Source organism: Capricornis sumatraensis, chromosome 18, assembly GCF_032405125.1.
Source record: "Capricornis sumatraensis isolate serow.1 chromosome 18, serow.2, whole genome shotgun sequence".
Taxonomy (NCBI): Eukaryota; Metazoa; Chordata; class Mammalia; order Artiodactyla; family Bovidae; genus Capricornis; species Capricornis sumatraensis.
Window position 1 is genome coordinate 13,650,267 of NC_091086.1, and position 15,547 is coordinate 13,665,813.

At 38.6% G+C, this 15,547-nt stretch overlaps 1 protein-coding gene across 2 annotated transcripts in view; it reads left to right on the forward strand.

Moving 5' to 3' along the window:
* Positions 1-102: 102 nt before the first annotated feature.
* GFM2 (GTP dependent ribosome recycling factor mitochondrial 2) overlaps positions 103-15,547 on the forward strand; it is a 51,271-nt gene continuing 35,826 nt past the window's right edge. For both annotated transcript variants that reach the window (XM_068990602.1, XM_068990603.1), the window contains exons 1-7: positions 103-211; positions 6,903-6,989; positions 9,217-9,301; positions 10,651-10,708; positions 11,159-11,256; positions 13,324-13,449; positions 14,169-14,257. In XM_068990602.1, coding sequence (XP_068846703.1) covers positions 6,927-6,989; positions 9,217-9,301; positions 10,651-10,708; positions 11,159-11,256; positions 13,324-13,449; positions 14,169-14,257 — 519 coding nt within the window. In that variant the 5' untranslated portion in view covers positions 103-211; positions 6,903-6,926. The remainder of the gene's footprint in view (positions 212-6,902; positions 6,990-9,216; positions 9,302-10,650; positions 10,709-11,158; positions 11,257-13,323; positions 13,450-14,168; positions 14,258-15,547) is intronic.

Below are 15,547 nucleotides of genomic sequence, written 5' to 3' on the forward strand. Positions count from 1 at the left end.
CGGCAGCCTTTGAGTGGGGCGCTGCCGGAAAGGCGAAGTGCGGCGCCGACTGAGGCAAAGCGAAACAGATTTAGGTTCCGCTCACCGGTAGGGCGTCCTCGGAGACACAGCGTAGCGACGTAAGACCTTTGCACCCTTGGTTGCGGCCGGCACATCGGCTCTCACCAGCCGGGCGGGAAAAAGACGGCCCCCAGATGCGACCGAGTGCCGGGTAGGTACCGGGCCGCGCCGTGCGGCTCCCGCGTGCCTTGATCCACGCAGTTCCCTGGAGGCCTTCTAGGATGCTACAGCCAGGCAGACACGAGAACCGCAGTCTCCCGTCCCCTCACCTCGGTGTTCGCCCAGGTGTGGGCCTTTCTCTCCCTCTAGCGAGAGCGACTGGTCTTTGTTCTATCACCGTGTGTGATGTGTGCACGACTGAGAAGGATGCGGAGGCATGAAAACTTACTGTAGAGGGAAAGTAAAATTACTGGGCCTTAACGACCGTCAGAAAAGAAAGCGTCCTGTTTTTTCGGACTAATTTTTGAAATTCGTGAGGCCTTTTGGTGCACAGGGCGGTGTGAATTTGCATTTCGTCGTTCTCTAGCGGTACGCAAGAAAGTGTCCGTTTTACCTTTTAAAGCATGGTCGCTGAAATTTCTTTAATTACGTCTGGAACGTCATTCAGTTATTCGTCTCCCAAAGTCTTAGAGCATGGATTTGAGGCAGGTTTTTTAAGCCTTCATCTTCTAATGTGACTGTTCTTTAGAACCCGAACTCATTCTAATTAGCATTTGTATATTTCCAAGTGCAGTAAATTACGTAGACTCTTCGTGGGATACATTTACCCCTGGTATTGCCTTCCTCACCTGATTCAGGTCACTGTTACATTGAGGCCTTCCATGAGCTCCTTGGCCTTCCCTAGTAGCTCACCTGGTAAAGAATCCGCCTGCAATGCAGGAGATCCCAGTTGTATTCCTGGGTCTGGAAGATCCCCTGGAGAAAGAGTAGTCTACACAGTACGTATTCTTGGACCTCCCTGGTGGCTCAGTCGGTGTAAAATCCGCCTGCAATGCAGGAGACCTGGGTTTGATCCCTGGGTTGGGAAGATCCCCTAGAGGAGGGCATGGCAACCCACTCCAGTATTCTTACTTGGAGAATCCCTATGGATAGAGGAGCCTGGCGGGCTACAGTCCATGGAATTGCAAAGAGTCAGACACGACTGAGCAACTAAGCACAGCACAGCATATGAGCTCCTTACTTACAGTTACTGCTGCCTCAGTTCCCCTTTCCTGCTTAATTCTTTGCTGTAGCACCTGTCACCATAGGAGATGCTGTGTGTTTTATTCCTTTTGTTTCTTATTTGTATCCACTGACTAGGATAAAGACAGCATGAAGCAGGGATTGTTGTTTTTTGCTCACTACTTTTAACCCCATTACTTAGAAGACAGTGGTAGACAATAAATTCTTGTTAATTGAATTGAATTCTCATGTGGATCATGTGATGTGATAGATGAAAAGACAGGCTCAGAGATTTGAAGTCATTAAAAATCATAGAAGACTTGGGACTCAGGCAAGTCCTCTAACTAAAGTCCAGTTGGCTTTTTCCCACCACAAGTGAAAGGCCCACTTGACATTTCTAGTATAATTAAAAGTTTATGGAGAGTTTTTAAAAGACGCTGTTGACGTGTAATAACTGTGACACAAAGACAAATGTGTACTGTAGATGAACGTTCTTAGTGAATTCTTCAAAACCTGAATATACCCATATAAGCAGCACCCAAATCAAGAAATGACGTGCATATGAGAAGCCCTCCTCATGCCTTTTTCACTTCTAAGAGTAGCTGCAATCCTGACTGCGAACAGAACGGATTAGTTTTGTCTGTTTTAAATTGACGTGATTGGAATCATATAGTATGAACTTTTACGTGCTGGTTTCTTTTGCTTCCTGCCAATTTATGGAAGTTTTTAATAGGTTTGTTTAAATTGTGGACTCGTGATTTTTTTTTTTTTCATTTGTATTTCTCAAAGCCATATGCCCTTTTCCCTTCTGAATCAGAAATAGAAAATATTTTGAGGTTAATCAAGAGTCACGTTTTGATTTGTGTGAAAAAGAGGCAAAGTTGTTGCTATGTTGTTTATCATTTGTTTTTACTTTCACCTGGGATTTGGGGATAGAAATGACCTAAACTAATCAATGTTAGCAAAAAGCTCTCTTAAAAAAATTTCTTTCTATCTATCTGTCAGTAGCCAAGAAGGGTATCATCACTACTTTGGTGCAGGTCCCAAAAGTATATACTAGATAGCCACTCTTTGCATTTTGGCTGTCAGAAGCTTGACAATGTATTCCCCTGATCTGTATGATACTTGAATGGTATTTATTGGTACAGATAAGGTTAGAAGAATAAGCCAGGAGGATGTGAGAGCTGCTTTGTAAATTGATTTGTTAAAGAGGAGAAACAGGTACGGTGGTAAAAGCCATGCAGAAGGTGTTATGAATGAAATGTTTGTTGTTTTGATATGCAGGGTTGTTAAAAGTCACAATGTTCCTGAGGCTGGGGATCATGTGTTACCCATTGTCATGTTTCCAATAACCAGTTCCTTGTGTTGCTTCACTAAATGTTAGAAGAACAAGGACTTGGAAGGTACTTTTCCAGTTGACCTTTAAGAGTATCTTTAATTACTGAGTATTTTTTTCTAGCAACCTTTTTTTTTTTTTTGCCAAGCTTTTTTCTTAAATGAAGTTAAACGCTAGACGCATTTTAAAAATTTAGATAAATAGCTCATCTTAGGACTTGTGATGTAAATCCTGTGGTAAAAATGAGTGTTTAGATAGCTAGCTTGAGGTGCTCAATTCAACATAAAAAGAAAAAAGCAAAAATGACAGTACGGATTGACGTTAATCAATGATGAACATATTGACCTGATTCATAGTTGATACTTTTCTGAGAATATTGAATATGACACAAGTCTGAATTGAAGTTTCTAATTCAGGAAAAATTACTAAGTATGCTAACAAATCCCATATGCAAACAGACTATTTTAACTTGATGCTTTAGAATCTCTTTTCCTATTAATACATTACTTCATCTTCAGGAACATCTTCATTTTTGCTTGCATACTCATGTATTTTGTGATTGTATTTTAGTGTCCCATGATTCCTGTTTTTGTGTATTAAGCCTTATAGACATGATAGTCCACTGATTTTTTTTTTAAATAGTCTATGGATTCTTTTGTTTATAGACTGTGTAACTTGTTGATCATGTAGAACGGATATCTAGCTTTTTTCCCCTCGTTACTTTCCCTTTTCATAACATAAGGTGTCACACCTTTTAGTGAGTACTTACTTTACCGAAATAAGCTTGGGTCTACTTGCATGAGCACAATAAAGTCCATCTACTGACACCAGATTGTGAAGGAAAGTGCAGTGTTTACTGCAGGGTACCAAGCAAGCGTTCCCTGGTGGCTCAGATGGTAAAGAATTTGTCTGCAATGCAGGAGACTCCGGTTTGATCCCCTGAAGAAGGGAATGGCTACCCACTCCAGTATTCTTGCCTGGAGAGTTTCATGGACAGGGGTGCCTGGCATGCTACAGTCCATGGGGTCACAAAACATCGGACACGACTGAGGACTAAGACACATGAGCAAGGAGCCTCGGTAGCTAGTGCTTAAAAGGCCTCAACTCTCCAAAGGTTTTCAAGGCAAGGTTTTAAAGATAGGGAGAGGGAGGGGGATTGTGGGTGTGATCAGCTCATGGATAGTCGTTCCAATCAGTTGGAGTCTACCTGCTTGTCGGCATCGGATAGTTAACTTCCACCTGGTGGAGGTTTCAGTATCTGCAAAACAACTCAAAGAACATGGTTTAGAATGGGTGAGCTTACTGTTTTATCGTTTGGCTGTTTTATTTCTGCAGTTTCTCACTACTCTTATTAAATTAGTTCTTTGGAACTTGGGGAAGACCTAGAAGACCTAGATAAAGTTTTTCTACAGACAACAGGCAAGTTGAGGACATGGGAGGGGCCTCTGTTCTGGAAGGCCCCATAGGGCTTTGCTCGATTACGTTTTTGTTTGTTTTTACTTTCTGGCCACTCCCCGTTGTCCTGTGGGATCTTAGTTTCTGGTGAGGGATTGAACCTGCACACACCGGCCCCCCCCACCCCAACCCAGTATTGGAAGTACGGAGTGTTAAAAAACACTGGATCGCCAAGGGAAGTGCCTCAGTTGTACTTATGTGTTGTCTAAACCTGAGGAGGTCTGGACCTTGTATAAAGAATCATCTGATAGCACTAGTAGGAAACCATTTTCATTGAAAATCATTGAGCTAAGAGGAAGAAGAATTTCAGTGGCAGGCCCTAAATGACTTCGTAGGTCAGAAAAATGTTTGAGGCATGGTGCTAGGCTGCTGATAGAAGATCCCTCCTTTGGGGTCGGTAGTGGAGATAACTTGGAAATACCATGTTTGTCGTGCATAAATATAAGTTCCAATTATGAAAACAGAGAGAAGGTGGTATGAAGACTTTGTAGGAGATTAGGAAAGGCTTCCAAGCTGAGGCTTGAAGGTTGAATAGAAATTTGCCAGGTGTGTGGCTTTGGGGATTTGAGGACAACTTTGAGACAGCGGCACCATTACACACAAAGGTGCAAAGGTGTCAGAGCATGGTGCTTCAGAGGAATTTGGCTAGAGCTCCTGGAATAGAGTAGGAGTGGGAGAGTACAAGGCTGTGAAGGTAGTTAGGGGCAAATTTGTCATATTAAAAGACTTTACAGGTTTTTAAGTAGGAAATTGACAAGATGATGGATTCAAGCAGTATTTCCCACTTAAGTGATCTGAGTACTACCTTTTTAAGTCTGACAACTGAATGTCACCTGAGCTATTAATTACTTAATATTTTTCCTTAAATTGACATTTTTACATAAATGATTTCATAAAAGCAATACTACAAAATCCCAGGTGGCCCAGCGGTAAAGAATCCACCTGCAGTGCAGGAGAACATAGGAGACTCAGGTTTGATCCCTGGGTCAGGAAGATCCCCTGGAGGAGGGTATGGCAGCCCATTGCCTGGAGAATTCCATGGACAGAGGAGCCTGGTGGGCTGCAGTCCATAAGGTGGCAACAAAGAGTTGGACACAAAGGAGCACGCGTGGCACGCACGAAATCATAGATTTTGTTGGCTATTGTTTCTAACATTTGTTTAGTAAATTTTTTTTCCTCTGTAACCTAAAGTAATAATCATGGGCATTTACTTTGGGAAACACAGTGGTGGAATAAGTTAAAAACTTCTGGTCTATAGGAACCTTTTGCTCTTAATAATAAGTGAGAACTCAAGAACAATTCTGTTTATATGGGTTGTAATTGATACTCAGATATTAGAAATGAAAGCAAAACTTTAAAATGTTTTAATAATTCATTAAAATAATAAATCCATTAGATATTAATGTCATTAATATACTATAATGCAAATACCTGTTTTTCAAAAACAAAAATGATTTAGTTTGAAGGGTGTTTTATATTGTTTTATAATTTTGCAAGTCTTTTAAATGTCTGGCTTAACAGGAAACAGCTTACATCTGCTTCTCTATTTGTTACTATGCTTGTGCTACTGTTTGTTATGTTACTATACATTGTGCTGCTACTACTATGTATTGTGCTAAGCTGACTCTTTGCAACCATATGGGCTGTAGCCCACCAGGCTCCTCTGTCCAAGAGATTCTCCAGGCAAGAATACTGAGTGAGTTGCCATACCCTCCTCCAGGGGATCCTCCGATATATATATATATATATGTATGTATATATATGTGTGTGTGTGTGTGAATATATATATATATATATATATATAGCTTCCCTATAGATATGTATATACACATTTTCCTGATATGTGTATACATGTATTTAAAATATTTTTTTGATTGAAGTATCTGAAGAAAATCTAGCAGAATACATATATGTGGTTGGGCAAAGGAGGAGTATTTTAATAAGTCTTTTCAGAAAATTGTGGATCAATGTATATACCAGGTTTTGACAGGTGATAGTTTCTTAAAGGTTGCAGTGTGGGATCAAGCCATATTGGTGAGCTTTTTGTATTCTGTTATGGTAGGATTCTGAACTTGTTCTACTTCAGAATAAATTTAACATATGTTATTTTGCAAATATTCTGAACTTTAGTATTGGAAATGAAGAGGGAATGGATTCAAGATATATTTGGGAAATAAAATCAAAAGGACCGGCAGCTTCCTAACTAAGGGTAGAGAATGTTTCTGTCTTAAGAAACAGAAGGGAGAAGATTTAGAAAGGATGATAATGAGTTTTGACATGACTTCTTCCATAACAGGTACCCAGTGGAGTTTAACCTTATCTGTTTACTTGGTGCCCACCCCCCTCGTCTCATATGCTTCTGTGCATTTTTCTCATTGCTTTGAGAGTGTACCTGATGCATGGTGAATATTTAGTATATGTTTTTTAGACTAAAGACACTAACTTTCCATGATCATAGAAGAGGACTTGCTTCTATATATTTCTGGTTGAAAAATCAGAATATACAGATAAACCAAAAAATTATACTGTCAGTGAGAAATTACCAACTTAACATGTAGATGCTTACCTTTCTGTACTTAATTCTGTTTTTTTAACAAAAAAATGCTTTTTTGCTTGCTGTATTGTAATTTCAGTATGCCTTTTTCTGCAGTATCTTCACATCTTTCTTGAGTTAAAGGATGCTGAAAAAATAAGGGACGTGAGAACCATGTTTCTCATGTTTAGTTTCAGTGTCATTTTCTGAATTATGCATTGCCTTTTTGATAGCTAAAAGTATCATTTGTACTTTTTAACAGTAATACATTTTTACTTAATATACTGCATTTGCCTTGCACATGTCTTACATGTAATACATAAGCTTAGTTTTGCAATTCTGTTATTTCTTTTTCAGAGAATAACAATTTAGAGGCCCAAGATGTCCAATTTAAGGATATTTGCAGTGAATCGGAAGAAAATATCCAGCTTGCACTACTTTAATGTAAGGTTTTCTTGTAAAGTTAAATGTACTTTGACAACTTCAGTTACTTGACTTCCCTGAAGGTCTAGTGTATTTCATATACTAGTATAAGAATTTTGTATTTCTTATACTAGTATATCAGCAGTTTCTTAACAGGGAGTATGGAAGAATCTGTAGCCAACAAGAAGCATGCCTTTTCATTAGTCTGTAAATTCATTTTGCTGCTTTAAAATTACCTATGCAGCATATTGAGACTCTATTCCATTTTGAGGTCATTAGTGGCCAAGGAGTTACACAGATTTTCTTCAGTGTTTCCATTTCTGATGCTTTCAGATTGTACACGTTTTGATAGATGATACCATCTTACCCTGGTCATTATGAAGTAGAAATTTAATTAGTTGAGTCACTTCTCTACTCTTAATCTGTTTTCTTATAATGATAGTGTTTTGTTGCTAGCAACTTGGTAACTAATGTAGAAGTAACACAGAAATGACAGGTATGCATTCCTTGATATCATGAAAGGCAGATTGTGGCAGCCCAAAATCATTACATACACTAACTGCAACAATGCCAGATATATTGACAGCCGTTAAATCTAGTGGTCTAGGGATAAACTGATGGAGAACATCCAGCCTCTGTGTGGGAACATTACAAGAAGATACTTGGGAGCTTTTAAAAATGTTAGTTGTTTTCCCCTCCCTTCCTTGTCCCCTGAATGTATTTTAAAAGCTTTCTAGCTGTCAGAGTCACCTGGGGGGACTTGGTGTTTTTTTGTTTTTTGTTTTTTTGCTTTATTTATTTTAAATTGAAGGCTAACTGTTTTATAATATTGTGTGGTTTCTGCCGTATGTAAGTGTGAATCAGCCATAGGTATACGTATGTCCTCTCTCTCGAACCTCCCTCCCACCTCACACCCCATCCCACCCCTCTAGGTTGTTACAGAGCCCCAGGTTGAATTCCCTGAGTCATACAGCAAATTCCCATTGGCTATCTGTTTTACATATGGTAGCGTTTATGTTTCCATGTTATTTTCTCCATTTGTCCCACCCTCTCCTTCCTACTCCCACACGTGTCCATAAGTCTGTTCTCTATGTCTGCATCTCCGTTGTTGCCCTGCGAATAGGTTCATCAGTACTGTCTTTCTAGATTCCGTATACATGCATTAATACACAATATTTGTTTTTCTTTTTCTGACTTACTCACTTTGTATAATAGACTCTAGGTTCATCCACGTTATTAGAACTGATTCAAATGCATTCCTTTTATGACTGAGTAATATTCCATTGTATATATGTACCACAGCTTTTTTATCCATTCATCTGTCGATGGATATCTAGGTTGCTTCCATGTCCCAGTTATTGGGCTGACAACCCTCAGAATGGGAGAAAATAATAGTATATGAAACAACTGACAAAGGACTAATTTCCAAAATATACAAGCAGCTCATACGACTTAATACCAGAAAAACAAACAACCCAGTCAGAAAGTGGTAAAAAAAAAAAAAACCCTAAACAGACATTTCTCCAAAGAAGACATACAGATGGCTAATAAACACAAGAAAAGATGTTCAACGTCACTCACTTTTAGAGAAATGCAAATCAAAACTACAATGAGATATCACCTCACACTGGTCAGAATGGCCATCATCAATAAGTCTACTAACAAAAAATGCTGGAGAGGGTGTGGAGAAAAGGGAACCCTCTTGCAGTATTGGTGGGAGTGTAAATAGATACAGCCACTGTGGAAGACAGTATGGAGATTCCTTAAAAAACTAGGAATAAAACTACCATATGACCCAGCAATCCCAGTACTAGGCAAATACCCTGAGAAAACCAGAATTGAAAGAGATACGTGTACCCCAATGTTCATTGAAGCACTATTTACAATAGCTAGGACATGGAAGCAACCTAGATGTCTGTCTACAGACAAATGGCGGGCTTGTTAAGATGCATTATTTGACCCTCTGTAGAGTTTGATTCTCTTGAGTGGAATGGGTCCTAAGAATTTATCTTTCAAATAAGATCCCTGTGATGTTAATGCTGCAGATCGAGGAGAGCCATCATCTAAGGTCAGCTCAGTATTAACTTTAGCCTTAGTTTTTTCTTCTATAATTTTGTGTTGTCACTTTTTAAGAGTTGGAGATAATAAACTGGGACTACTATATGAAGATTCAAGAGAGTTATGATGTTAAAGCTACAGTAAACAGTTATGCTAAAATAAAATTAACATTTCTTTTTCTCCTCACCAGAATATGTGTTCCTCTAAAATAAGAGCAAGTCTAAAAAGATTAAAGCTACATGTACTTCTTGGAAGAAATTACAGCTCCCTACCAGGTATAGATGTTAGATTCTTCTCATCTTTCTTAAACTGCTTGGTTTCTCCCTTTTCTCTGTCTCTTTCTCTCTCATTTGCAAGCATTTCCCTTATTAGGGATCGCCAACCATTTTTGAAACAGTGGCTCTCTTTTACTTCTTGGCTATTTCTTTGAGATTATTAGGAATTGAAGCATTCTGGTAGATGTTCAGAGGTAGTATCAGTCAACTTATACTTCTCATGTGCTGTCCATCCTCATGAGGGAAGGGTTGGTGGCTTGAGTAGCTGGCTCAGAGGTGTAGCAGGTGGATCAGCGCAGTGCATCTGCAGTGCCACATGTGCGGATTCATCCAGCTGCAGGTTGTATAGTGCTGTGGCATGCATGCGTTGAAAAAAATCCTCAGGTAAGTGGACCTACACACTTCAAACCTCTATTGTTCAAGGTTCACCTGTAACTTCATTCTGTAGCAGTTCTCACTACCATCTTGGTCATGTGAGAATACTGGAGTAAAAATACCAATTGGCTGTGTAACTTGTAAAGACATGTAAATTTAATGGCCTGCCTTATTGGTGAATATGGGGTTTCTGTGTTTTGCCCGTGCAAATTTATCCATAGCAGTACAGATTATCATCCAGTCTTTAGACTGCCATCAGGTTTTCAAAATATAATAGACGTCTTCATAATTTAGTATAGAAATTTGGGAGAACTGGTTTAAATAGCAGAAGAGTGTAGATTAAATTTATAAATGTAACTGCATTGTTTCTTTAGTATCATGACTTTTTTATTCCAGAAATACTGTTTGGCCTTCTATAAATATTAGATTATTATAGCTTTCCTATTCAGTGACACCTCCTAGGCTGTCTTTAAAGGTATTATGTCCTTGGAATTGCTGAGGCATGGTAGGTTCCAAGTTGTACAAAAACCGTTGTCAGATGATATGAGTATCACTCTTTGCTCTTCAAGCCTTGACAATGTCAGTTTATAGGACTGTGTGTTTTTGTTTTTGTTTTAAGTTATTGATATGGCTGTGCTGGATCTTGGTCATGGCGTGCGATCTCTTGGTCGTGGCATGTGAGGTCCAGTTTCCTGACTAGGGGTTGAGCCTGGGCCCCTTACAGTAGGAGTGCAGAGTCCCAGCCCCTGGGCCACCAGGAAAGCCCTTGTGCATTTGTTGTTGTTGTTGTTTGGTTGGTTCAAGATCAAGCTTTCTTAGTGCAAGAAAATAAATTTTAGGTAAACGAGTGTTACATTTAGTTTGAATTTTACTTTAATTGGTATTACTATTTGCTTAAAATTCTTTTAATTTCTTTAATTTATAAATTAAGGACATTTTCTTTAACAGTTCAATTTTAACACTCTTTCCATTAGGTTTAATAGGAAATGATATCAAGTCCCTTCATTCCATCATCAATCCTCCTATTGCTAAGTAAGTCCCATCATTGATACTGTCTTTTCCACAGGCTGCCATGAAACATTACAGGTGTTTCTCACAGGCTAATTCAGCATTTAGTGACTGCTCTAATTTCTATAACTTCCTGCCTTACCTAATTAACTATAAATAGAAGTTGGTTTGTCTCTTAAAAGCTGTTGTCTCAATTCAGTGCTCAGAATTTTTAACATAGCAGCAGCACACTTTTCATAGAAATAAATATAAGATATTCACAGAATTGTAGTTAGCTCTTTGGTTACTTAGCTGTTTTGTCAGAATACTGTGAGAGTGACACGTTATCCATTTTTCTAGTTTTTACACTTTTGTATAAAATGTTGAAATACTAACCAGTTTTGAAAATTGCACAGCATAGATATTTTGGTTTTACAGTTTCAGTAATGTCCACCTTATAATACATGTCTTCTTTTTTTCTTCCCTTTTAAACAGAATTCGTAATATTGGAATTATGGCTCATATTGATGCAGGAAAAACTACCACCACAGAAAGAATTTTATATTATTCTGGATACACAAGATCACTGGGAGGTTAGATTGGATTCCTGCTCTCCCTCCTCGCCCCCATTAGAAAAAAACATCATTGGGAAATATTTTGATTAAGAAGTCAACCCAGAGATCTTGAGTATGGCATGGAGGCAGTACTATCTAAGCCCCAATATAAAGTTTTTTAAGGTAGTTACAGTACTCACCAAAGGATCTTTTTAGTTTCAGTTAAACATTCAGACTCCTGTGTCTTGGGCTGCAGTTGGCGCTGGTCTGCTCAGTCTTGGGGCAGGAGACATAGCTTACCAGCAGATCAGCAGTGGGAGCTTCTTCCTGCAGAAGCTCTTACAGCAGTCTGCAGAGCTCTGTGGAAACTGTCTGCTTTGGCCACCCAAAAGTGATAGCTGAGGTGCCAGGTAACAGGTTCACAGGAGCCACTCCAGCTTGGAAAGCTCAGGCCTTGGAGGAGTGAATATCTCGTGGTACAGCTCTGTGGGCCACCTTCCAGGTTTCTCACAAAGGACATGCCATACCCCACTCAGGGAAACCTAGAGCTGCGTTTCTTCATCAGGTATTTATAATTCACTGATAGTCCTTGCCAAGTCAGGTGTAGCTTACCAATCAGGAATCATTTTTTCTGTAAGTATGTTGCCTAGCAGTGCATTTGGCATACTTGTTTTCTGGGCTCTAGGAGAAAAGAGCTGGAAAGTTAACCAGAGGTCAAATTCTCATGCAGGACAAGAAAGGATTTTGTTAATCTTTAACTCCCAGTAATAGTATTACTTACCTAAGTTTGAATTTACTTATTTTATTATAATATGTCAAAAACTGTGATTCTTTTTCTCTACCTCGCCCCCTTATCTCTGGTGAAACAGTTTTTTTCTTTCCTTTTTTTTTGACATGGAGGGCATCATGTCCTTTTAACTTTTTTGGGGGGTGCACTGAGTTTTCATTGCTGCTTGCAGGCTTTCTCTGGTTGCAGTGAGCAGGGGCTGCTCTTTGTTGTGGTGCATAAGCTTCTCATTGAAGTGGCTTCTGTTGTGGAGCACAAGCTCTAGACCCATGGGCTTTAGTAGGTGCAGCACACAGGCTGTGTGGGCACTACAGCATCAGCTAAGTAGTTTTGGTGCATGGCCTGTAGTTGCCCGTGGCATATGGAATCTTCCTGAACCAGAGATTGAACCCATGTTTCCTGCATTGGCAGGTAGATTCTTATGCCCTGCACCACCAGGGGAGTCCACCAAAGTGATTCTGAAATGTGTTCCATTGAGAACCATTTCTCTAGGTCCTTGGAATTGGCTGAGACTTTTATAAAGGATAAAACCATTCAAGATGAGAATCTTCATGATGATAGGTTCCTATCATAATGATAAACACATGAATTTCTTATGGAATTTTTTGCTGTGTAAATGGGAAAATGGGACTTCCCAGGTGGTAAGAAATCCACCTGTCAATGTAGGAGACTCGGGCTTGATCCCTGGGATGGGAAGATCCCCTGGAGAAGGAAGTGGCAACCCACTCCAGTATTCTTGCCTGGAAGATCCATGGACAGAGGAGCCTGGCGGGCTACAGTCCATGAGATCGCAAAAGAATCTTTTGCTCAACTCGTGAAAGAGTTAGCTGACTCACTTTGCTGTACAGTAGAAACAAACAACATTGGAAAGCAACTATATTCCAATAAAAATTTTAAAAATATTGTAGAGAAGTGATAAGATTGGAATTAAGATTTGGTTAGTGCTCTTTTATGGCATTACTCTGCCTCCTGTCAAGGGATCAGGTATGAGGAACATTGGGTAAAGATGGGATAATGAAAGTTAAACTTGGAAAAAAATGAAAGAAGTATATGATTCAGTAAAATTAAAATATGTAAAGAGTTTAATCTTCATTATTATAGATAAAAAAATTTTTTTATGGAATAATTACTCATCTGCTTAAAAAACTTTTTCTAGAATGATGCTTAATTTAGAAAAGGATTAAGGGTCTTAAATATTAAATCAATTATTTTATGAACAGTTTTTCTTAGAGCAAATTAAACTATGTCAGGTAGAAATCAAAGGCCTATAAAATATACTTGCTTTTAAGCCTAACTATGTCATTTCTTTTCCTGGCTAGATGTTGATGATGGAGACACAGTGACAGATTTCATGGCTCAAGAGCGAGAACGAGGCATAACTATTCAGTCAGCTGCTGTCACATTTGATTGGAAGGGGTACAGAATCAATCTTATTGATACACCAGGTATAGTGCTGTTTCAGCAGTGCAGAGGTGCTACATTATTTTGAGTTTTTTTAATGTGTGTGTGTGTGTTTTTAATCGTGGTAAAAAAACATGTAAAATTCACCATCTTAATAATTTTAAACTGTACCGTTCAGTAGAGTAAGATTGTTCACATTATTGTGAAATAGATATCCAGAACTTTTTCATTTTTTTTTTGAACTGAAACTGTGTACACTTAAGCAGCCTCTCTTCTTTGTCCCTTTGACCTCTGGTAACCACCATTCTACTTTCTCGATCTATAAGACTGACTACTTTAGATACTGCTTGTAATAGAATTGTACACTATTTGTCCTTTTGTGACAGGCTTATTTCACTTAGCAAAACTTTTTAGGGTTTATCTGTATTGTAGCCTGTGACTGCTCCCTTCCTTTTGAAGGCTATGTAGTATTCCATTGCCCATAAGTAAGACATTATGGTATACATACAAAATTTTGTGTATATACAGAAATATATGGTGAATATTTGAATACAAAAAATTGATGAATATTTGGGTTGCTTCCACCTCTTGGTTATTGTGAATAGTGCCCTTTTGAACATGGAGGTGTAAATATCTCTTTGAAATTATCCTTTCAGTTCTTTTGGGTGTATACCCAAAAGTGGGATTGCTGGATCATGTGGTGGTGGTGGTTGGGATTGTGGTTTAAAGATTTTAGGTGTTATATTTCTCATCTTTTTCTTAGGTCATGTGGATTTTACCTTGGAGGTTGAGCGCTGCCTGAGAGTGTTAGATGGTGCAGTGGCCGTGTTTGATGCCTCTGCCGGTGTAGAGGTAAAAAATATTGCCCAAGTAAAGGTAGAAAGTATTATTTTTTAAAAAAAAGTAGAGTGCATCAGATTGATTTAACGATAACCCTTTATTTGGTAAGCTGAAATTGATATTATTATAGCCCTTTATTTCATAAGCTCAAATTGGTGGCCTTATAACCCTTTATTTGATAAGCTCATAAAGTCCAATTATAATGAAAAGAATTTGGAATAATTTGGAATTTAATATTGAGATGTGATCTGTATATGATCTCATGTACTTCAGAGTAAAAGGAAAGTAAAATTTACTTTTCTCTAGGAAATAATGAAAGTTGGTTTTGAGAAGAGCTGGATTCTTACTTTCAAGCTAACAAGTTAGTCTGCCATAGCTTTATGGATTCTGGCAGAAGACACAAGATTCCTGAGTCAAGGATGAAGGACTATTAGTCACCAAAATAGCGATATCCAGAGTAGCAACATTTCCTTGTGCTGATTCCTCAAGCCCTAATTCCCTTAGGGTGACTAAAGAGAGGTCAGGTGGCAGCTCCATGTGCAGTGGAACCCTGTGCTTAGAGAATGCAGGTGTTATAATGGGCAGTAGACATGCCTGCTCTCTGCTCTGAAGGGATACATTATCTTCGGGGTTGTAAGCCTACCGACCTTTTGCTCTGGAAGGAGACACTAGCTGCCATCTCTGAACTGTTCACTATACAAACATCTTTGAAAAGATAGTCCAGAACAAAGGTAGTCAGTGCCTCTCCTGATAAAACATGCAGAAATATGAGCAACATATGAAGGATTTTATCCTAAAACTTAATATAAATCTCCTTGAATAAAACCTGAAAATGATAGCAATAATCCTTAAATTATTGCTCTTGGGGTCTGTTATGTTCTCTTTAGCTGGTATTCTGTTTGTTTTGTAATCTCAAGATTGACTTTACCTTGAATATAGAACCATATTGTTCTTATCTTAAGATTATTAAAAGTGGTATCTTAATTAAGGGATCAAAATCAGCATACCCCAAAATGGGACAAATCGACACCATGGGCCTCCTGATATGAGGCACTAAGAAGGGTATTGTTTTATTATTTTCTGGCAAAAATGTTTGGCTCATAGTGTGAGAAAACAGACTAACAAATCTAAATTGAAAGATGTTCTCCAAAATAGCGGGCCAAAGCTTTTCAGAAATTGAGAGAAAAATATAAGGAAAAAACATAAGGAAAATGAATGATTGGGGTTGGGGGGAGCTGGGAAACTGTTCTAGATTACAAAATTCTGAAGAGACAAGACTGAATGTAACATATCTTCCTCAGT